This window comes from Diplotaxodon limnothrissa, linkage group LG18 (assembly GCF_057381915.1).
Source record: "Diplotaxodon limnothrissa isolate DT_005_m linkage group LG18, D_limnothrissa_male_GT1.1, whole genome shotgun sequence".
Taxonomy (NCBI): Eukaryota; Metazoa; Chordata; class Actinopteri; order Cichliformes; family Cichlidae; genus Diplotaxodon; species Diplotaxodon limnothrissa.
The window spans coordinates 21,256,543-21,279,300 of record NC_140613.1 but is presented as its reverse complement, the minus strand read 5'-3'; the positions used below and the strand labels follow the sequence as shown (position 1 = coordinate 21,279,300).

Below are 22,758 nucleotides of genomic sequence, written 5' to 3'. Positions count from 1 at the left end.
TGCGCTGCTGTGGGTCTAATGATTAACTCTAATACGTAACAAGAGGAACAGTTTATTAATCAAAGTTCCTGATATTAGGTTTTTGTGAATATTGGCTTCCTTGTTATGTATGGATTTGTAAACTTAGTAAGCAATATTACCTAATATAATATAATGTTTCATTGACTGTAAAATAGCACTCATCAATCACGTAATCTAATTATAATCATGACCATTCTCAGTTGTTACTACCATCCTGATCACTTCTTCATTTTGGGGTTTTTAATTTGAGCCAGCTTATCTTTGATGTAGCTGAACAAATGCTCTGTTGGAAACAAATAATCACTCATTATGGCTTCAGCTGCCAATATAATAGAGATAGGCCACCTACTGCATGTCTGTCTTGTAATTTAGTTGCTATTTAATATAAAGATGTAACCCAGTTTGCAAATAACTGGCCTGCCCCATTTCCCATATTGTGTGTGTGTGTCTGTGTGTGTGTGTGTGCGTTCAGGGGCGGGGCTGACGGTTTAAACTTGGGGAGCTAATGGGTGTGGCAAGAATGACCTCATGCTGAAATTAGGTAATGGCTGGTTTAGATTTTTACTTGAAGCAGTCTCTACTTTCCATGTAGCACGCTTATTGCCGTCCTTTCCTTTGGTGGAGGTAGCGTACATGCAGCAAGTCTCTCTGCTTTTTCCCAGATTTTCAGTTTACCTTGTTTTTTGGGAGAGGTTTTTTTGAGTTTGTTTGTTTTTTAAACCAATCATGCAGCAGGTTTCTGGTTGCTATTTCTTTCTTTTCAGCTACTTCCTAGGCCATGATTTCCATTCACACACACTGTAGATATTTTTTCCTCTTGCTTTGCTATACCTGTGGAGCACACAACCTCTCCAAGCCTGGGTGAAGTCCCCGTCCATCCTAGAAGATTGACAGTTTGGCTGGCCCCGTGCATTCATTTCCGCCCCACTCTCCCGCTTCTTGCTTACCCCGCTTGTTCACGCTGCTGTTTGGTTGGTGTTGCCATGGCACCGTGCAGCCAGAAAGAGGCTTCACATGCAGCATCTTGTGTTCTCTTCACAGAGGGCCGCTAACAAGCGATTGAGGGCCAGTGACGCAAAACACACATTACACGAAAGCAGCTGTGTGGACTGACGCTCAGGATTCTGCAGCTTTAACAGTCGTGGGTTTACCTTCCCCTGTCAACATTCAGCAGAGGGACTGCTGCAGACTCGAACACATTGGGTGACCATTCGGTTCACCGAAGAGTTTTTTAGTTTTTTTTTTTCCTCTCAGAGTCTTGGTGCTAAACGCAACCATTTTTTCGGGAACGAAACTGGGATTTTCCCTCATATTATGCACTTCAATGGATACAGGTGGCTCAGTGGTTAGCACGCGTGCTGAGGAACAGTCCTTTCACGTCCGCTACAGGTAGGACTTTTGTCTTTTCACTAAAGTGTAGTTAGAGTGTAGAAAGTGTGATTGCTTTCCCAGTCTCTAGTTTCAGATGGAGTGTTGGTGAAGTGTTTTGTTGATGCCTAAGAGGAGCAATGCTATTTATAGTCATTGAAATATTTGTAATGTAAGATGTTTCACGTACCCAGTTGAAGAAGTGACGCTATGTTTAGTATTGAAGCTAAAGTTAAATGATAGACTGGAGGAATCATTTCACACTGTGGTCTGGGACTTTGTTGACTAAGGCAGGTAAGTTTTCTTTAAAAAAAAAAGGGGGGAGCATCTTGCAGCTGTCCTTACATTGCCAGGTAAAGCACTCGGGTAGCAGATGTGACCTGCCAACCACATAAAGACCTGCGCCCGCCAGCTTCAATATTTAAACAAGCCCTGAAATATTCATCATTGCTCCCTGTGTTTATGTCCACATGCGTGTCCATTTTATTTAGATAGCTTAGGCGTGTGTTTGGTAAGAGGGTGGATTATTTTTACAATACTGGCTAGATTGTTGACATCAGTAAATTTATTCCACCTAGAGGTGCACAAATATATATCGAACAAACAGCTTTGTTTGACTGCCATTGGCTAATCAGCAAATAAGACATTGTGCAGATACAGATTTTATTTGTCATAATGAATTATTTGTGTGCTTGGAACATAAAGGGGAATAGATATCAAAAACAAAATAAACATTTTTACTTGGTAGTGGTGAAATAGTTATTTTAAACACTGGTATCAGCGCAGAATTTCACCCGTTCATCAGTGCATCCCTAATTCCATTACACGTCGCTACAGACTCTGTTTGTCTGACAGATCTAATCAATCTGTACAGCACTCACCGGCTTTGTAATCTCTCAGGTGCATACTCTACAGCCGTAATCTCAGGTGACCAGGTCACCAGGAGAGCGGGGCTTGGACGAAAGACAAGCAGATTAGCCGAGAAAACGCTGATAGAGAAGTTTCCTTGCTGGCAGGCATTGGAAGTTAATGCTGTGACAACATCACACGCGTCTCCTTGAAGGTTTTCCAGTGCGTGATGCTAAATTATCTCTGTGACGTCAGATGAATTATGGTTTTGATATTACCTAGGACGAATGCAGTTTAGTTTTTAGGGCATTTTTGTATTTAAAAGAGAAAAAAAATCTTTTCAACTCGAAGTTGGTCTAAGGTAATCTCTCCATGCTTCGGAGAAAGAGAAGGAGCTGCAGCCTGGAGGTTTTTCCAGTGGATACCTCAGTAGATGCCTCTCAGATGTTCCATGTGCTGCTGCTGTTGTTGTAAGACACAAAAAGCCAGCAGGTAGGCTAGCATTTGCCTCAGCTAGAGTGTTAAATGATAGTGTTAACGTGGCAGTAAACACAAAGTAAGCTCTTTAATATAAGGCCTAAGGCCGCTGCGCTGAGCTCTATTGAACTTTATTGTTCTTACACCATGTTTGCCTTTGTTCTCAAATTATAGCCTAGCTGGATGGTGAGACAAGCTGTTTGGTGTTTTTGCGTCATTTCTGGGTCTGTTTTTGCGAGCTTTCAGATAACCATAGGGTGGTTACAGGAGGAAATCTTGTTATACAAACTGAATAGATTTTTTTGTTAAGCCATTATGTCACTAACAGTACAGTTTCCTGAAAAACAAAGTTGGTTTATCTGACAGTTTTTGCTAAGCACAAATATGCCACTAAATTTGCCTTCACAGCCACTGACTGACACTCTTTTCATCTGGCTTAAAACATTTAAACCTCATGAGTGTTTGTTACAGACATTCATGTATTTGCTGTACTTCAAAAACAAATTTATTGGGTGTTTTGATTTTATTTCTTTTGAAGAAGTATACAGATGTCCAGTGTTGGTTGCTGGGAATCAAACATTTTGCTTTCACAAGCAATATTTTAGGAAATTTAAGATGTTTTTTTTAATCTTTGCCAGCAAAGATCTTTTAAATGATCGGTTATAAGGTGTTTAAAGTTCTAAAGCAACAGCAGCAAACATTACAAATACTGAATATCAAAGGTTCAGTTTTGGTTCAGCTGATTGGAAAAGGAACCTGTTTTGCTTTCTGGGGTAGGTCAAAAGGATGTGAGATCTACTATAATAAACACGCTCTATTGTTTTCTGTAGATGGAAGGAAGTGGCTAAACATTCCTACTTGCTGAAAGCCTTTGCTTCGAAGGACGTTTTGTTTTTCAGTCGTGGACGGAGCCATTTGGCTGTCGATTAGAGGACGAGGAGATTTTAGAGTTTATGTTTTTGAAGAAGAGAAGTCCAGACTGTGCTCCTCTCTTCTTTAGGATGGAGGTGTCCTGCCTGGAGCTGGCGCTGGAGGGTGAGCGCCTCTGTAAGGTGGGTGACTACAAAGCAGGCGTCTCCTTTTTTGAAGCTGCCATCCAAGTGGGCACAGAGGACCTCCAGGTGCTCAGTGCCATCTACAGCCAGCTTGGAAATGCCTACTTCCACCTGCAAGACTATGCCAAGGCCTTGGAGTTCCACCGGCACGATCTCACCTTGACGAGGTTGGACACATGAGAAACAGCTCTGTAAAAGGCCCTGCTGAGTGCAGCACAATGTTTATTTATTAACAGCGTGACGTGTCTTGTTCAGGACAATTGGCGACCTGGTCGGAGAGGCCAAAGCCAGCGGTAACCTCGGCAACACATTGAAGGTGCTGGGTCGGTTCGATGAGGCTGTGGTTTGCTGTCAGAGGCACTTGGACATAGCCAGAGACATGAATGACAAGGTGAGGCAACGTATTCGAGAAAATAAGCAATAAAGAATAAAAGTCAGATATTTGTATTCATGTATTTGAGAGTTTCAGAAGAAAGTGATCTTCACCACTCGTGTTTCCGGTTAGGTGGGGCAAGCGAGGGCACTCTATAATTTTGGGAATGTGTACCATGCCAAAGGCAAAAGTATCTGCTGGAGCGGAGCTGAGCCCGGAGATTTCCCAGAAGATGTCATGATGGCACTGAGGAAAGCAGCAGAGTACTATGAGTAAGAAGGAGAGCGTGTGATTTAATCAGAGTCATTTAACATTAGAAATAACAAGTTCTGTTACTTTGACTGTTGTGTCAAGTATCCAGTGTATTACAAAGTGAGCTGCTGGCTGACCGTTTGATTGCATATGCATTGTCAGGGCAAACTTGGCGATAGTGAAGGAGCTTGGAGATCGAGCTGCTCAGGGTCGAACTTATGGCAACCTTGGCAACACACACTACCTGCTGGGAAACTTTCACAAAGCTGTAGCTTCTCATGAACAGGTGAGGGTGTCTTTTGGTAAGGAGTTCACAAGCATCCATGATGATGTTTTCTTTTAGTAAGTTACTTATTACGCCTTTTTAAATACAATGTTAAAATTCAGTGTTTCTGTTTCAGCGTTTGCTCATTGCTAAGGAGTTTGGGGATCGATCAGCAGAGAGGCGGGCTTGCTGCAACTTGGGGAATGCGTATATCTTTTTGGGGGAATTTGAAGTGGCAGCTGAACATTACAAGTAAGCCACACCTACATATGTGTATTAATGTTTGTTGTTGTTGGCCGCATTTGGTCTCTAGGCATGTGTGACTGGATCCTTAATCACTTGATCCTACATTGTCACCATGATTGTCTCATGTCCCCCCCCCCAAAAAAGAGGAAATTGAATTATCAAATAACTGTAACATTTTTAGACTCTTTTCCTTACACAATAGTGGCAATATCTAAAATTCTATCATTGTATTTATGCATTATATTATGTTCCTATGAGCTCCTTCTGGGAAAGCAGGCCTGTATTGTATGAAGAAAACATAAAGCCAGTGTGCATTGTTTGAAGCATCTTGTCTGATTGCTTGTTAGGAAGACACTGCAGTTGGCGAGGCAGTTAAAGGACCGAGCCGTGGAAGCTCAGGCCTGCTACAGTCTCGGCAACACCTACACACTTCTGCAGGACTATGAGAGAGCCATAGACTATCACCTCAAACATCTCATCATAGCTCAAGACCTCAATGACAGGTACAGATGCAAACACAAGGTTTTATGATGCTTCTTTTGACGTAACTACAGTATGCCACAGTTAAATAGTATTTGCTTATGTATGGTTTCATTCTGTAGGATTGGTGAGGGCCGTGCGTGCTGGAGTCTTGGAAATGCCTACACTGCACTGGGAAACCATGACCAAGCCATGCACTTTGCTGAGAAACACCTGGAGATCTGCAGAGAGGTATGCACTGCTCATACTATCTTCACAGCAAAGCATTTCAGAAGTACTCAAAGCAAACTTGTTAAGAACAGATACAGAAATCCTTCAGCAGTAAAATTAAAAGTTGGTTTGTTCCTTCTGTTTTTTTGTTGTTGTTGTTGTTTTCAGACTGGAGACAGAAGCGGGGAGCTGACAGCTCGTATGAATGTATCTGATCTCCAGACACTTTTGGGTTTGAGCTACAGCACAAATACCTCCACTGTTTCCGAAAATAAGGATATCGACTACAGCCTGCACGGTAAAAACTGTGTGACCTTCCCTATGCCCCTTGCTATAATATTTCAGATGCTTTGAATGTGTAGATTACGTAACATTGTTATTGTTTTACAGGAGCCAGGCCCAGGATGAGCAAACGACATAGCATGGAGAACCTGGAGCTGGTGAAGCTTACTCCAGACAAAGTAAATGTAAGAACTGCTCCACTGTAGTGCTCTGCTCACACCTCATCTACAAGAAGGGCTTCTTGTTACATCACCCTTTGCTATTGAACTTGTGATGATTGTGATCCATTTCTGTGCTGAAGGGTCAAAAGTGGAACAGCGACATCTTGACCAAACAGTCCAAACCCTCGCTGGCTAAGAGCTCCTCCAAGCTCTTCTTTGTTGGTCGTCTGCGAGGGAAGAAGTGCAAGTCTGGTGGCTCCAGTAAGGTCCTCCAGGACACCAGCAATACCCTGGATACCAGTCAGCCACCTGCACAGGGACCACAAAAAGTACGCAGACCTGGGGCATTCATTTGAAGATCACTCAGAGAGCACTCATGTATTCAAGATCAAACAACTTTTGCTGTTTTATTTTTATTTATTTTTTTCAAGTTGTTTGTTTTTGTTTTCCAGCGACTCAGCCCCGACATGCTCGGAGACGACGGTTTCTTTGACCTGCTGAGCCGATTCCAGAGCAACCGCATGGATGACCAGCGATGTTCGATACAGGACCGAGGCAGCAGGTTATCGCTAAACAGCGGCCCAGAGTCACCTCCCAGGACCATCAGGAAATGTAGGTCCATGCAATCCACCCACACAAAAAATATAACCACTGTTAAAATAATTTATAATTTGCGTACTTATTTATTTTCATTTGTAGCCATGTCAGAGTCTGCCAATGTGTCAGGCGCTCAGGGCAGGCGCTTAGAGGAGTCATCAGCAGCAGGGGGGAGCCTGCCAGGACTCAGGCTCAACCAAAACAGCAACCAGGCCGTGCTCAGCCACCTGATGGCCAACGCTGACAGCGCTGAGCCTGATGATGACTTCTTTGATATGCTTGTCAAGTGCCAGGTAACAGAAAAAGCATAGTTTACTGAATAGTTTGCTAATACACATTTATATAGTGCTGGGTGGGCACACTTGATATTCAAACACCGGTATAAACAGAAATATTTTAGCTCCTATTTAAAATAATTGTGTAGTTAAAGAGTCCCAACAGTGGAATCCATCCTATACAAGAATGATGTTTTTGAAGTGGATGCTGAAGGTAACAGGAAGCCGGTGTAACATAAGTAGAAGAGTGATGTCTGTTTGTTGTAGCCAGAGGTCAGGAGGCAGGATTCTTATTACCTTGCAAGAGATCAGCTGCACAAAGGAGCAAAGTATATTACAAAGAAAAAAGTTAGAAACAAGATTATAAACATCCTGTTACTCAGACATCAAAGTCATACTCTTTGCTTTCACCGTATTCCTTCCAGGGCTCCCGTTTGGATGACCAGCGGTGTGCTCCTCCCCCTCCTCCAGTCCGAGGGCCCACCGTACCAGATGAGGACTTCTTCAGCCTCATCATGCGGTCGCAGGCCAAACGAATGGACGAACAACGCGTCACCCTGCCTTCTGCTGCAAACGCTGCATCTAGGCCAAGCTCCAACTAAACAAAGCACTAAAGGGACTGTGAGGTCTTTTGTTTAATGAAGGTGTGGACAGTATCGTGATGGACCAGTGATCACTTCCTTGTCCTTTAGGACAACACATAGCATTATCAGCACTGTATGCAGTTGACAGTATGGGGGGGCGGGGGAACTCAGATTAACAAGGACTTTTCACACAGCTTGTACAAAGATGAACTCAGAGTAGCATCAGGGACAAAAGTGTTTTTTTAATAATTGTTTTTAATAATTCTGTACTGCTGCATACTCTCACTTCACCCTGTGTATTTTTAAATACACCACTGCAGGTATGTTTGTATTTATTGTTCTTGTCCCATGAACTGCCGTCCCACTGCTATGAAGTAGTAGAGGTATACTCATAGTGGTGTTTTAAATCACTCTTTTCATGTATTACAGCCCTTTACAGATGTGGCATACATGGCAGTGTGCGTGTCTTGTGCGTGTCTGTTTGATGTGATTTCATGGAGTTTCTGAGTTGTGCCATGTTGCAAGTAAAATGTAAATGTTTGAAGGTGTGATCTGTTCTGATTTCTGTGGAAACTTTTCATGAAAAAGTGACCATGGTGCTTTATGAATCTCATTGAGAAGAGTGTGTGTCTGTTTGTATGAGGTTTTTGTTTGAGTTAAGTTCCTGAAGTCGCACAGGAGGCACTTACAAAAGCTACTATGAGCAAACTGATAAAGTATGGATTTAACCCATGTACAGTCCGTGTCTCTTACCCTTTTGTACTAAATACTATGAGTTCAGAGGAATAAAACATGTCTGTTCATGTAGCCATCGTGACTTATTTGAAAATGTTCAGCATCAAGTATTTAATCCAAAGAAGAAAAGCAAAACACAAAATGCAGAGTTTGTGTAAAAGACACTTTATTGAAAGTACCAGCAGTCAGACTTCAGTTAGCTTGAACTCATCTGTCACTTTTAAAAACAAGGCTTAATACAAGAGCCACTAGCATTTCAAAAACAAACTAACTGTACATACATAAACACAACTGAAATAAATACATCTATGTACGTATTAGTTTGGCCTTCATTGTTAAAATAATATATACTATACATTAACATATAAACTTAAATATCATCTCTGCAAGTAAGTCAATATTAGAAGACGATGTTAAAAGGACAAAGTGCGCAGGTTAAAATAAAAAATAAAATAATATGCATATGCCCCAAACACTGGTTCTAAATAAATATCAATACACCCGTGCGTCCATCCAGAATCCATTGTGCATACGGTCAGACCCTTGTTTGGGGAAAAGACTGCCATCTACTGACATTACACACACACAGCAGTAGACAAGCCAAAGCTTTTGAACACAGCCAAATCCAAACTGTATGCAAGGGCGCCCAACCAATAATCACATGCTGTACTTCCCTTTGATACTAACATAGTAACGAGCAAGCCACTGCAAAGACACCAGAACAGCTTCAGCGCAAAAAAAAAAGAAAGAAAACAAAAAAACACTGATTTTAAATTTAAACACACTAGCTCGTTTACACAGTTGGAGCTGCAGTAATACAGTGCATACAGTAATGTTAGACACCCCACGGGGAAGCATGAGATAGCCTGACTTCCATAGATTCGGCCTCCCGAGAGGAAAAGCTCACCACTGAAACACTGGAAAAACTACATTTTACATCAAATTTTTGTCTTTCTTAAACAATAGCAGCGTCTCACCAGCTGTAAAAAATAATGATATGCAAAAAGAGGAATGTATGATTCTCAAAATGACTTAACAAAATTTGATATTAAAAAAAGGACCATTTTTTGATTTTTTGTTTTTTGTTATGGAAACTGAGAACTCAAGGAAGGCACCATCATGAACAAAGCACTCCTGTCCTGTCTCTCCTACTCATCCCTTTAGGAAAAAGGACATGCAGCAACTGATTGGTGTGAGCAGAGAGCAAAAACGCAGGGCGAATTACAGGACGAAGAATCCTGCAGTTTTACTCCTCAGTGTGGTGATCAAGAAAGGAGAACATGCAACAAGTGTGCTTTTGATGTGTCCCAGGTGTGAGTCCCATTTGCTTTACTACAGACAGGAGGGAAAGGCTTGTTCACCAGTTTGTGTACCTATGAGTGTGTGTGTGTGTGTGTGTGTGTGTGTAAGGGTGGGTCAGTGTTTACAATGCAGAGGAGCAGTAATATTTTAGGGGAATGTGTCAGATAGAAACAACTGGCTCTGTGTGTATGTGTGTGTGTGTGTGTGTGTGCGCATACAAGTGTGTGTGTGTTATGGATTGTGTGTCCAAAGTGTGACAGTGCGATCAGCAGAGGATGAGAGGAAGGACAGGTCTTGTGTGTGCCATCGGCACTGGATCACTTTGTCACCGTGTTCTCCCACCACGGTCAGAGGCAGCTGTTTGGTCAGGTCACCTAGAGAGACGGAGGAGGAGGCAGAAAACCATCAGACACGCGCTAACATGTGGCCTCAAATATATACATACACTCTTAAATCTTTTAATATGTGGTGTTAAAGGATCTGCGACATCTTAACTAGCTGCCCACATGGACAAACCAAACTCTTTACCGTCACACGAGACAAAGATTGTTATTTGGCCACAGTGACAAGAGGTGCAGTATATTTGGAGGCGTTCAACCCTAAGAACACTGTACCAGCTGTCAAACATGCTGGTGGTAGCATCCTGCTCTGGGTTGTTTAATGTTGGGACATTGCACAAAATGAATGGAATAATGATAAAGGAGTATTACCTCCAAATTCTTCCAACTTCACCTCGAATCTACAGCTCAATGGTTAAAACTTGGACACGTCCAAATGTGATGCACCTATGATGTAACTCAGTCCCCTCTAGTGGCAGACCTGGAGCCAATCTCACAATCATCCTTTTAATTTATATTTTATTTAAGGAGGTGGGGAAACCTTCTATAAAACAGGCATACTTATCATCATCATTATAATTATTATTATTACAATTACTTCTGATTATTAAGACTCAAAAGATTGTTTTTTTCCCCAGATGTTAGTGATCAAACAAGAGTGGCTTTTTAATGAAACATTTTTAAACTTTGTTTGAAGTGATTCTATTGAATTAAGTGCTGTTACAGATGTTTTAACTATTGTAGCTATACCACATCATATCCAGATGCAACCACTGTATGCGCTCTGAAGGTAGACATACCTTGGAGGTTGGTGACCACAACCTTTGTGTCATAGGAACCAGTGAGCAGGTAGTGCGCTCCAGGGGAAAACCTAACGGACCGAACGTCACTGGTGTGCGGCCGGTACACCTGGACGATGCGTCCTCCTCTGATGTCATACAGCATGCATGCGCTATCTTCCTGTCCTGTTGCTAGGAGACGGCCACTAGGATCAACTGCGACTGAGGCAACAGGACTCCCTGTGTAGTAAAGAAGGGGTGTAGTTGTATGAACTGTCATTATTTTCAAATCGAGAACAACAGAACCAATGATAACATTTACTATTTCTGGTATCTTGGCTCACAATTCCCAAACACTTGCTATATTAAGAGGTGAAACACATGATGCGAGCCAAACCTGAGCCATGGAAAGCAGTTCCCACTACCCGCACACAGCTGGGCACTCTGAGGTCCCAGAAACGCACCGTCTTATCTTGAGAGCCGGAAGCGATCATCCAGCCTCCCCACGTGTACAGAGACAGGATGTGTCCTGAAGAGAGATTACACATTGTCCACTTTCAGCATCATCCTTACTCTCTCTGACTTCCACTTTGATTTGTGCTGGACAGATGGAGGGATGGAGCAGTTACCTGTATGTCCACTGAGGGCGTGCAGACCCTGTCCTCTCTGGCAGTCTGTGGTGTAGATGTTACAGTCTCCGGCCCCGGCACTGATCAAGATGGCTCCTCCACTTTCAGGCCCCTCCATGAAGGCCAGGTCTCTTATGGTACCGTCATGCATACTAAACTCCAGGTCTGGGCCTAGGATGCACAAAAATAAACAAAAATGAGAACACTGGCAATGCCACAAACGGGACGACCACCACACATTCACGCTGAGGACACTTACCTGTGGCGTTGCACGTTTCTGCGCTGAAAGGCAGCACTTTGACATATTTGTCATTGGAGCCTGTAGCCAGCAGCTGCCCACAGTGGCTCCAGGCCACACAGTAGATGGACCCTTTGTGGTGTTTGTTCCTCTTAAAGCGAACCACTGGCTGCTTTGTTGGACTTGAACCACTGAGGAGAGGAAAAGGTGGTCAGCTACTGTATGCAGAGATGAAAATAAACAGTTACTGGTTTGAACTTTCCAACTATTTACACACTAACTTTAACTAATATGGAAGAGAGGTTTATAAGCTAACTGACAGATCAGTGACCACATGGCAACCACCAGTCGCTAGGGAAAAATGTGTATTGCACATCTAGTTGCTGGCTGTTATGTGGTCATTAAAAGGTACTAAAAAGTCTACTTTTCACTCATATTTTAAAGGATCAGAAACAAAAAGATGGGTTTTAACAGAGATGTGATGGATCATACTAAACAAAAAAAAATGGAAAAGAGAACATGTGTTAACATTTAACATTCACTTTTTTGATTTTTGTTACCTCGTGTCGAGCGTCTCTGGATAAGCGCACACGCGTAACGTTTTGGAGTTGGAGCCCACAGCGTACAGCGCTCCAGACGGGTGAAAGGCAACGGCTCGAATAGCCTGAGTGTCTTCCAAAGAATGCACCGGTACAAACAGGCTTTTTGGTTTGTCACCCTGAAAACACGCCATATACGAAAAACACACATTAGCAATGAGATTACAGCACCGTAATCTCATCTGATCTTCTCTACCCTATGACATGCATACTGCTGTGACATCACTGCCATTCAGATAAAACTGTTATAATCCGCTTAGCCAAATTAGCATTACACTGGATCATTTTAAAGTACAATGTAAACAACAGAGAATGTGCTGAACTTTAAAATCACACCACACAAGGTCAGAGCTAAACTAAGGGTAACACCTGAGTAACAACCTGAAACTGATTATTAACACCAGGTCTGTCATAACTGTTATTTCTAATGACGGCTGTCATTCTGCTGTCACCGTGTGTGTGTGTGTGTGTGTGTGTGTGTGTGTGTGTGTGTGTGTGTGTCCGTCCCTACCTCTTTAATTCGGGATAAAGAGCCTGGAGAGTCACCTTGTTGGCCTCCTTTTGGTTTTTGCCCACTGTAAAAAACAAACAAACAAACAAAAAACAGGGGCCAGTAATTCAACAAGCAGGTTTAAAAAACAAAAACAAACAAAAGCAAACTCACAAACCTCATTGTGGCGACAGGGGACTCATTTGGAGGCGGCACAGGCCGACCCCCTACGGTGCGTTGCGGGGTGCTGCTGAGCACCCCTCCCCCTTGGGTCCGGCTCTGCTCGGGGGTTACAGACGGAGGGTTGTTATTGTCCTCGGAGGCGGGCGTGTTCCCGTTGCCATTACACTGCTGCGTCAGAGATTTTACCTCTTCTCCCAAATTCTCCATCCCCACGTTGAGCTCTTCCAGCTTCTGGATGGACCTGCAACAACCAAACACACGAGTTCTGTCTCCAAAGAGGCAACTTGTTTTCTTCTTTCTACTAAAGACTTGTATCTGCAGGCCGACAGCCTGGTTAGAACTACAAAGGAAAACTCAAATATTAATGTAATTATTCACAGCTAGCCTTGTGAATAATGGAGAGTGCTACGTAGACTGGGAGAGGGAGGATGGGGAGGATGTCTCTGAGGGCAAATCAAAGAGCTTTTGTCCCGCTAGAAGAAAAAAAAAACAAAAAACTATTTTGTCACCTCATTTTTAATCACTGAGCTGAAGCTAACTGAAGTGGTTTTGTGGTTAGAGAACATACAGTAAAAATATACATATAACATAATGCTACTGCAGTTTTGAGAGGAAACTGTGTCTAATATTGTGTACAACACAAACACACATGAGGTGGTGGTCCCATGTGTTATGTTGTAGCTGATTAGAGCAGATGGTGCAGTATAGACAGGAGGGGGTGTGCCATGCAAGCGAATCCACATGGGACTCGTCGTTTTTAAGAGCCTTAATATGTTAACCTTTTCTGACAGCTGCTCCTCTGCTGTTATACGACGGTCAATGTCATGCAGGCTTCACTTCAGCAAGCTGTCCCACAACTACCATGACAAGTGCGCCATACGACTGAACAGCTGTCTGTACCATATTTCCCCGAACTGTGAGATGAAGTCTCATTTTGGGGATCTGGTCCATTCTCCCCAGTTTAAGCTACTGCATTGCACTGTTGGTACAACCCAACCCTTCACGTGTTTACAGTGAAACATCTGCAGGGCTATATATATAGCTGCTGGATGAGATTAAATGAATAAATCAACTGCATATAACAAGAAATAACAAGAATTCAGTTTTTAAAATGCTTTGGTTATGCAGTCTACAGACAGATATCTGTATATGAATAAGAAGAATCTGCAAGCAAGCAAAATTTTTAGTATTGGAAGCTTTCTGGTTTCCATTTATCATCTGTTAGGCTCTAATGACCGATAACATTTGAAGGTTTTGGTCATGTGCAGGCATAAAGTCGAGCTAAAGGCAGACTGCATTTGCTCAAATTCAAACTTGACTAATGCTTAATGGAGAATCTGCTTTATTAACTTTTATCACTTTATCCACATTTGAAAACAATGGCCGGCAGACTAAACAGGAAGTCTTGGCCTGAATATCCAAAAACCCAACAGGAAGCCCTGAAAATCAGGCCGTTACCTGCGGAGGCTGAGTCAGCAGTTTAGCTGACTCAGCTGACTTGATACAAAAAAGCAGGACGGGACTTTAGAATAAGAAAGTTTATGTGAATGAAAGGATGAGCTTCAACAAATAAAAGATCTTGTAAACAGCATGATTATAGTGCTGAAGTAGACGCCACCCGTCCATGTCTATGCGTCTGCTTTGGTTTCTTTGTGTGAACCACACCTCTGGCTGAATGTGCAAACAGAGAACGCACATTCCTCATCTTGCAAAGAGCATTTAAGTCATTTCGTTCGCTGCGTTCGTACCTGTTGAGGAACTTCTCTGTGAGGCTGTGCTGCATGTCGCTGGGCGGGGGCTCCTGCTGGACCCCTCCCTCCAGCAACATCTGCTGGTACATCTGCCTCTGCTGCTGCTTCTGCTCCAGGTGCTGCTGCACGCGGAGGCGCTGGCGATAAAACTCCTCATACTTCTCTGTTGAGTCACGAAGCTGGGAATGAAGCATAAATATTTAATATTAGAAGCACATTATTTATACCTTTCTTTTTATTGAGCTGCATCATGTTGCACACAATTGAAGGGATAACCTGTAAAACATGGTGTTGCAACTAACCATGAAATCAAAATGTGTTTCCACCAGACCTGACCCGGCCTGCCGTCGCAGAGGATCACCATAATGAAGTTTACAGGATGATGGTGGCTTTGATGAAGCTACTCATCAACCGTGACTTTCTTCTACTGCTTCATTCATTTTAAAGGTTCAGTTCAATGTGAAATCAGATTTCCATTCAGATTGTTTCACTGTGAATTGCACAGTTTTGTAGATCAGCTGATGTCACAGATGTCTGCCTTCTCAAGTACACTGAATTTGTGAAGACTATGCAGCGAAGAAATCATGACCTCTGACTGAAAAGGTCACTGAGATTCCAGGGTATGAATCTGAAGATCCTAGGTCGCCTCATCCTTGAGTTACCGTATTCACAAACTTGGGTGATTACGCCCCCCGCCCAGTAAGGTGACAATAATACACCAGCAGCCTTTAACAGCTGAGGAGTAAAAGAAAAAAAAACTTTCAAGAAAAAAATGAAATCACAAAACTTGTTGAGAGCAGTTTGATCTAAAAACTAGTAACCGGGTCGAAATATCAGCCAAAAACAAATTACTTTTTTTGACATGTACTTTCCATTATATTCAACATAATGCATCTCTACAGTGGACATCCAAACTCACGCAGAAACAATGCAAACTGTTCTAATGTAACGCTTTAAAAGAAAAAGCTGCACAAACCAAGCCACACCAGGCAGCTTCAACACTGCTCAAAGGCAGAAGTGTGATCATGTGACCCCTGCTCCGCGCCAGTTCAGGTATCAGCGGAGGAAGGAGGGGTCAGACAGGGAGCTGAGGACAGATCATTTCCCCCCTCTGTCCTCTGCTTCCTGTCCTCGCAACCTGATGGGAACAGACCTACTGGGTGTTGGGGGGAGGACAGAGACGCTGGCATTGCGCCAGCTTGGAAAAGGGACAGAGAACAGAGAGGAAGAGAGGGCAGGGACGTGACTGTGAGATCACAGAGGTCCCAAAGTCTGCTTCTGTTTCTGGCCTCTTTGTGTGTCTCCAAGGTGACGGGGAAGGCAGAGGAAAGCACCAGCTTCACACTGAGCTGCACAAGAGGCCCCAGAATAGAAACCATGTGACAGACAGACACAGATACTGTGTTCACGATGTGTTTACGGGCAACACGAGGGCACTGATGAATCATTTTTGTGGCTGTGCTCCTAGGCTCTCGAGCCACATGTCCCCACTGACCCCGGATCATGACCTGGATCCACCAGCCTCATTGGTTACACAAAGCAATCGTTACAGAGCATATTATTAATGTTTAAATAGCTAGTGATGACTTTAGAAAGCATAATACAAATGTGTATGTACGATTTCCTTAATGCACTCTCATCCACACTAGATAACAAAACCTGGGCTGCCAATCAGAAGTGAAGAAAGACTAAAATACCAAATACAGACTAATCGGAACTGGTACTGTAGGCAACACCCATTAACGAAAGAAAACAATTAGGGAAGCTTAATAAAACACAGCACTTGTTTGGAAATGTGTTCGCATGCAACAGGCCTAACCAGTTCAAAAAGCAAAAGTCGCTGATGTTTACCTCATTCCTGTCAGCAGAACCAGCTGACGGAGCGTCTTCGCCCGGAGCTGAGGCAGGACGCGTGTTCTGGGCTCCAGCTGAGCCCATCATCTTATCCACAGGTGTGTCTGTCCTCGACCTTCACCGAGAAAACACAAACCCCAGAAAATCAATCAAATAAATCAACATCAATAATGGATCTTGCTCCCTTTTTGTATCTCTAGGAAAAGATTTAGAGACAGGAAATCTGTTTAAGCTCTTAAGCTCCAAATCTAAGCTCTTACGTTTCAGGGGATTCCTCAAAGATGCTGTGGCAGTCGGAGCTCTCCATCATGAGACTCCTGCTCAAGCTCTGCCCTCCTGCTCCCGGGTAGTGAAAGTTGGCAAACGAGTGGGACATCGGAGAGACCCCTTTACCCGGCGCTATTTCCCCGGCGCTCGCTCGCTTATCCTGGCCGGAGAGCCCGTAGGACAGCCCGTCCAGCGCTGGGTTCAAGGAGCGCGACATGTAGGTGTCAGCGGACTGCGGGCGGCGAAGGGGGGAGGAGGGGTATGGCGACAGTTTGCTGATGAGCGGGGTGAGGAGATCAGAGTAGCCAGTCTTAGCAGGCTTGACCAAGCGGTCTATGTGGATGTTGAGCTGCTTCTGTTCGAAGGCGCAGGAGAAGACGGTCTGGGCGAGGTTCTGCATCCAGGAGAGCAGCGACAGGTCCAGGTCGTCGCAGCCGTTACCGCACAGCATGTCGACGCCCAGGAGGACCTCGCTCTCTGTGATCTCCTCGCCCGTCGCTTTGCTCTGCACATAAGCGTCCGAGAAAGACCGGTTAGAGGCACAAACTCACTCAGGCCGCAGTCTTTACGTTAAATTTTAGCGTTTCACACCTGGCAGAACTCGACACAGCACTCATAGAGGACTCCCTTGAGAAGCAGCTGAAATAGTCGATCCCTGCTGGCCTTGAATCCAGCCTCACTCAGCTTCCTGTCTGCGGGGATGAACTCGGCCACCATGGTGCAGGCCTCCTCGAAACACTGAACTCTGGCCGTGCTCGGGTTCCAGTCCTGAGGGGACGCCAACAGAGAAATGAGACACAAAAGAAAATACATAGACAGTTTCCTCCTGCTGCTTCGATATTATGCAAGTCTTATTCTGTAACAGCAGACTGCGTGCCTTGAACTCAGCATGATTTGTGAGGCGAGGGAGTGTGAGGAGCAGACACAGCTTGCTGTAGTCGTCTTTAGACGGACAGAACTCCTCCAGGGCGTGGAGGCATTTGACAGCTTCCTGCATGGTGAACTCCAGCTGAAAACACATGAAATATATATTTTTATGTAACAGATGATCAAGGAGACGATTCCTCTAAAAAACAGAATCAATCTTCTCTCAAAGAGCACACTATTGTTTTGGTTTTTGCCCTCTCGCACTGCCACGCGCTGAAAAATCACCACCAGCACACAATCAGGCCCGTTACACAAGTAATACACACCCCCAGCTACAATATTAACTGTGAGCATGCTCACTAGTACACGATATGCACAGATGTCCAAAGAAGTGTGAGCTAATCCAGTTTAACAGGACACGATGGCTCCGGCAAAGCATCACAGGCAGCATCCACAACTACATCATGTTACAGCAGACTCACAGCTAGTCTAATTTGAGAGGATAGATGGAGTTTTCATGCAAGTCTGGTTGTCTGATTATACAAAATAGTGTGTGTCTGACTTCAAACTATTAGCAATTAGGACTAACAGAGAAATTAGAATCATCTCTCATATGAATCTTTTATAGCCTCAGCAGGGGAGTTTATGACAATGTGAATATTTTATTATGTACATATTATTTCTGCAAAACATTTAAAAAGGCTCTGAAAGTTAAATATGTCTGGACTCTTTTGGTCTGGTACATGTAATAACCCATCTATTACCAAGAAATCCAGCCATCTATTTTCCTTTTACCCAATCCAGCTGTCACTGGGCAAAACGTGGGGTACTCACTGGACAGGCTGCCAGTCCATCGCAGGGTTAACACATCGAGACAGACCACCATTCATGCTCTCATTTGTAACTACGACCTATTAACCAAACATGATGTCGGAGGAAGCCGAGGTACCCACACAACCACAGGGAGAACATGCAAACGCCACATAGAAAGCCCCCGGCCGGCGAAGTCAAACCCCGAACGTTCTTGCTGGGGGGCAACAGTGCTAACCACTGTACCACCGTAGCATTAGCCTATAAAGTATGTGTTCCTGATCCTTGTTCCTAACGCTGTCCTACTGGTGTACGCGATCCAGAACAAGGAGGGAGAAAACAGTCATAATCAGCTGTCACAGGTGGACAGGTGATCTTTGTTAAGTGTTTTATCCACAACAGCAAACAACTTCATCAAAGGAGCAAATAAAGAGCTTAATCCAGATAACCTCTGACCGCAGTGTGGCCATCAGTCACTCCTTAAATGTCAGTGCTGCCACCATTAAACACAGACCCACACACATAACCCACCCACTTATAAGCAGAGAGCTTTTAAGCAGACTTCCACGGTTTCCTTTTCAAACAATACACATTACAAACAGTTTTTACCTGTTTTTATCTTGACAGTGGCCCACCTTGTTCACAGCCTAACAACACGTGACTGCTATAAAGGTTGGAAATTCAGGTTTTGTTTGGCAGGTTTTGATGACAGTCTTTAGTTTTCTGACTTACGTGCTGTGGCTCGTCTTCTGCAGACATGGCGTTATTCACACACAGAGCCTCCAGAAACTTCTGCTTGAGGATGATGTAACGAAACCTGGTGGCAAAATTCAGTCCTTTTACTATTTTTACATACACTTAGGAAAACATTACATCGCCTGTTTGTTTTAGTTATCAGCGACAAAGTGTCAAATAGGTCAAATGAACTGAATATGTGAAAAGCTGCAATAAAAGAATAGGAAGCCTCACCTTTTTCTGTCAAACTTGTCCATGCACTCCAGAGGCTGAATGAACTGCAGGACCTCATCCCACTGCCCGTCGAGGACCAGTTGCCTGAAACAAAATATTTATGTGACCTATGAATGAGAAGACTCACGGTAACATAAGGGTTTTTTGAATATCTTGTGTTTACTACAACAAAATGACAGCGTATAACAGAAACTTGACACTATTTGGTGAACCACTAAAATGTATTTTAATACTCAGATTCAGCAGACTGGCTTACTTCCAAAGCAGCACTCAAACATCCAGTGTGGAGGTGCAGTGTTACACTATCCTCACCATAGAAGATGCTATCAGAAACACTAAACTTACTGGACTGACTGGAACAGTTTCCCATTGCTCCTACTTCACAGTAATTCTTACACACCTGTATCTAGTCTGTACAGAGTGACCACTGAGTTCACTTACCTGAGAAAGAGCATGTCGTCTGAGTAGAGCCCGTTGATGACGCCGCTCTCTTTCTCCAGAGCGAGCATGCTGATGTGCAGCTTCCTGGAGTTGAGAAAGTCCAGGATCACCTTGATGATCTCCACCTCCTTCACATTTATGGTTTCCTCTGCTGTCATTGTGACGACGGGCTGCCAGTTACAGGATGAAAAAAAGCAAAACACAAATGATTAAAAAAATGTTGGGAGTGAAAACCATGGACAAAGTTAGAGGCAAGGCTGAGATGGTTTGGACATATGCAGAGGAGGGATCGTGGCTATATCGGACAAAGGAGGAAAACTACAGGATGTAGTGTAGTCATGGATATAGTAACTGAGGACATGCAGAGTAGGCGTGATAGAGGAGGATGGTGGCGACAGGATGAGATGGAGGAAGAGGAGCTGCTAAAGGGAGCAGGCAAAAGAAGAAGATTCATTCTCTTTGAAAAGAACAAATCTCACTGCTTTGGATATTATATTAACTGGATTCTGGGTAACACTGTCCACCTCCTGAGGATAAAATAGTAGGATTAGTTTTAATGCATCGCCAGGCACCGTGACTTCAGGATGAAACATGAAACTAATTTAGGGCCTTTTTTTAGCAGGCAAAACAAATGCAGAAGCTTGTAAAAAGTAGATTTTAAGACTGAGATTACAGGTTTGCATTAAGTCTTCCAAAAAAAACAAAACAAAAAAAAAAACAGAGGTCATTGTGTGCCAGTCTGTGTAAATGTGTTAAACACGCTAAAACATACAAGCCAGGCAAAACAGAGGTTTGAAGTCAAAACATTAAGGTGCCGCCTCAGAGGTTGCGTTTACACTGGAGAAAACAGCACGTTATATGACTGTCGTGATACTATGTAGCCTCTGGTGTACTGATGGCTGTCTGTCGTCGAGATCGGAGAGATTTCATTTATAAAACTCCAGATAATCACAGCCAGGCACACAAACACACGCACGCACTGCAGTACCGCTAAGCTAGCCTGAGAGATGGCTAGCTAATAACACTGGCACTAAGCCACAAGTCAAACAGCATAAGAAGCTTAGGCTACTTGTTAGCTTTATATAGGTCCTGGATCCAGCCTCCGGATTATGGCAAAACCATCAAACAGCTAGTTAGTGACAGAGCTCATACAAAGCTGACTAATTTCACTGGCTGACTAGCTTCAGCCAGGCCGAGGGGAGAGAGGCATCATCCGCTAGTTAGCTGGGCGGGCGGGGTGCTCACTGACAGCGTCCCCACCGACCACAGTAACCCTCCGCCGTGCTGCCATTACCCTCACCTGTTTCTGAACATACAGGGGATGAAAACGCTGGCCCTCAACGCCGCTCCGTGCTGCCCACAGCCGCTGTCACGACGGTACCGGTGCGGTATTGTCAGCGCCGTTTGTTTCGGTGTCTGTCGGTCCCTCCCTCCTCCTCCTGGTCTCTGACGGTGTCCCCTCCTTGCTGGATGTTTCTCTGCGGTCTGTTTGTTGCCCAGCCTGCCTGCCTGTCTGCTGCCTGCAGGGGCACCGCCTCCACCCACCCATCCATCCATCCATCCACCCACCCAGCAAACAGCCAAACTTCACACAATCAGCAGCATTAAACAGTGTATTATAGAGATAATGGCATTTTGTGAAGGGAAGGTGTGCATACAGTGAGGCTTTTTTATTGTTGCCTTCTTGAACGTAAAGACACATATTTAAAGGAAAAAGAATAAATAAACCATGTGTGACCCCTTTAGTATACGGGACGTATCTATCTATAAAAAAAGATAATAATTTTAAAAAAAGAAATCAATCTATTAATTAAATTAATTACTTCAGTTAAGGCGGAAATTAACAGCATCTGCATTAAGATGATGTGTTTGAGGTCCTCTGGTGGTCTGTTTGTGCAACATGCATGACATGCAGTGCAGGTTGAGATGGCTTTCAAGATCAAGACAAGCTTTATTATCCCCGAGGGGGACATTTGATTTGTAGTCAGCAGCATAAATAACACACATAAAGTATAAAGCCAAAAAACCACAAATCACATAATTAAAAAACGTAATAGTCGTAGGAACAAATGAGAATTTAAATCGATTTTTTTCTGCACCGAGGGAAAAAATGCCTCCTCCCTGAAGATAACAGCTGATACTCTGAAACAAAGGATGTGTGCCATCACCCCAAATCCTTTCTGCCTTAAGGGTCACCCTCCCTCTGTACATGAGGTCAGGATCATTTAGCTTCAGTACCTGCCACTTTGCTACACAATTTAACTATATGCTCCAACCTCTTCTCCAACTTATCTAAAATCAGTAACTATTTCCTTCATTTTAAACACATTAAATGTTTAGAAGGGACTGTCCACACCATGCTTGAGATTCATCTACAACTGGGTCACGATCTGCATCATGAAGCAGAGAGATGACCACTGAGTCGTCTGCAAATTTGATTATATGTCAGTCCTGATCGAGGTTCTGACTCTCATTTGTATAAAGAATAAATAAAAGTGGAGACACGAACCTTAGGGGAACCGGTGGAAGGTAAAGTACATCTGATATTGTTGACTTTCACTTTCTGAGGTCTATCTGTTAAAAAGCCTCACTGATTCAGATTCCAGGTAAGTTCACAAACATAAAGGTTGAAGAAGAAGAAGACTGATTCCACGTTTTACTGTATATAATTACTATTAATTCTCTGTATTGTACCTTTAATGTATGTTGGCCTGTTTGTCCTGCAAGATTGGTCGGTCTTCTTCTTTCTTTTATTGCATGCTGTAAATACAAAGTCCATCCAAATATTGCAGGAAGGCCCTGCATCAAGACAGGTATACTTCAGAGATATCGATCTATCCAGTTAGGAAGCATAAACCATTATGAATCTGCTGTGAATTGTGAATTTCACCTGCTTTGGTGCAAATGAAAGTTATAACAAGACATCCCCCAAAAAGAGAATGGATTTGCAGGTGCTGGCCACAGATATTTCCTTTTCTCTTTATCTATCCTGAAGGATTTTTCTCTACTTT

At 43.5% G+C, this 22,758-nt stretch overlaps 2 protein-coding genes across 3 annotated transcripts; one reads left to right on the top strand and one right to left on the bottom strand.

The window, feature by feature from the left end:
• The first annotated feature begins 1,169 nt into the window (after nt 1-1,169).
• gpsm2 (G protein signaling modulator 2) lies at nt 1,170-8,251 on the top strand. 2 transcript variants are annotated; one of them, XM_085377121.1, is made up of 14 exons: nt 1,170-1,410; nt 3,716-3,937; nt 4,026-4,161; nt 4,276-4,415; nt 4,558-4,681; nt 4,797-4,912; nt 5,254-5,409; nt 5,509-5,617; nt 5,765-5,894; nt 5,987-6,063; nt 6,180-6,368; nt 6,492-6,651; nt 6,739-6,929; nt 7,337-8,251. In XM_085377121.1, exons 1-14 carry the CDS (start codon nt 1,346-1,348, stop codon nt 7,511-7,513), a joined length of 1,992 nt encoding a protein of 663 aa, XP_085233247.1. In that variant the 5' UTR covers nt 1,170-1,345; the 3' UTR covers nt 7,514-8,251. The 2 variants fall into 2 exon arrangements, with proteins under 2 accessions (XP_085233247.1, XP_085233246.1); XM_085377120.1 differs by having other exon boundaries at nt 6,492-6,929.
• Nucleotides 8,252-9,171: 920 nt separating this feature from the next.
• On the bottom strand, nt 9,172-21,209 carry wdr47a (WD repeat domain 47a). The gene is made up of 17 exons (XM_085377211.1): nt 21,048-21,209; nt 19,748-19,917; nt 19,307-19,390; nt 19,070-19,154; nt 17,538-17,669; nt 17,252-17,428; nt 16,654-17,165; nt 16,391-16,508; nt 14,537-14,718; nt 12,784-13,029; nt 12,627-12,690; nt 12,077-12,234; nt 11,538-11,707; nt 11,279-11,449; nt 11,047-11,178; nt 10,671-10,889; nt 9,172-9,906 (listed from the first exon to the last, which is right to left on the bottom strand). The coding sequence occupies exons 2-17, from the start codon at nt 19,903-19,905 to the stop codon at nt 9,764-9,766; spliced, it is 2,751 nt and encodes a 916-aa protein (XP_085233337.1). The 5' UTR covers nt 19,906-19,917; nt 21,048-21,209; the 3' UTR covers nt 9,172-9,763.
• Nucleotides 21,210-22,758: the final 1,549 nt, after the last annotated feature.

Coding starts and splice junctions, on each gene's coding strand:
- gpsm2 (XM_085377120.1), top strand. CDS start 1,346: ATGGATACAGGTGGCTCAGTGGTTAGCACGCGTGCTGAGGAACAGTCC. Junction 5,895..5,986: donor TATCGACTACAGCCTGCACG/GTAAAAACTGTG, acceptor ATTGTTTTACAG/GAGCCAGGCCCAGGATGAGC. Junction 6,064..6,179: donor TTACTCCAGACAAAGTAAAT/GTAAGAACTGCT, acceptor TCTGTGCTGAAG/GGTCAAAAGTGGAACAGCGA.
- wdr47a (XM_085377211.1), bottom strand. CDS start 19,905: ATGACAGCAGAGGAAACCATAAATGTGAAGGAGGTGGAGATCATCAAG. Junction 12,235..12,626: donor CTTTATCCCGAATTAAAGAG/GTAGGGACGGAC, acceptor GCGTGTTTTCAG/GGTGACAAACCAAAAAGCCT. Junction 10,890..11,046: donor AACTGCTTTCCATGGCTCAG/GTTTGGCTCGCA, acceptor TTTACTACACAG/GGAGTCCTGTTGCCTCAGTC.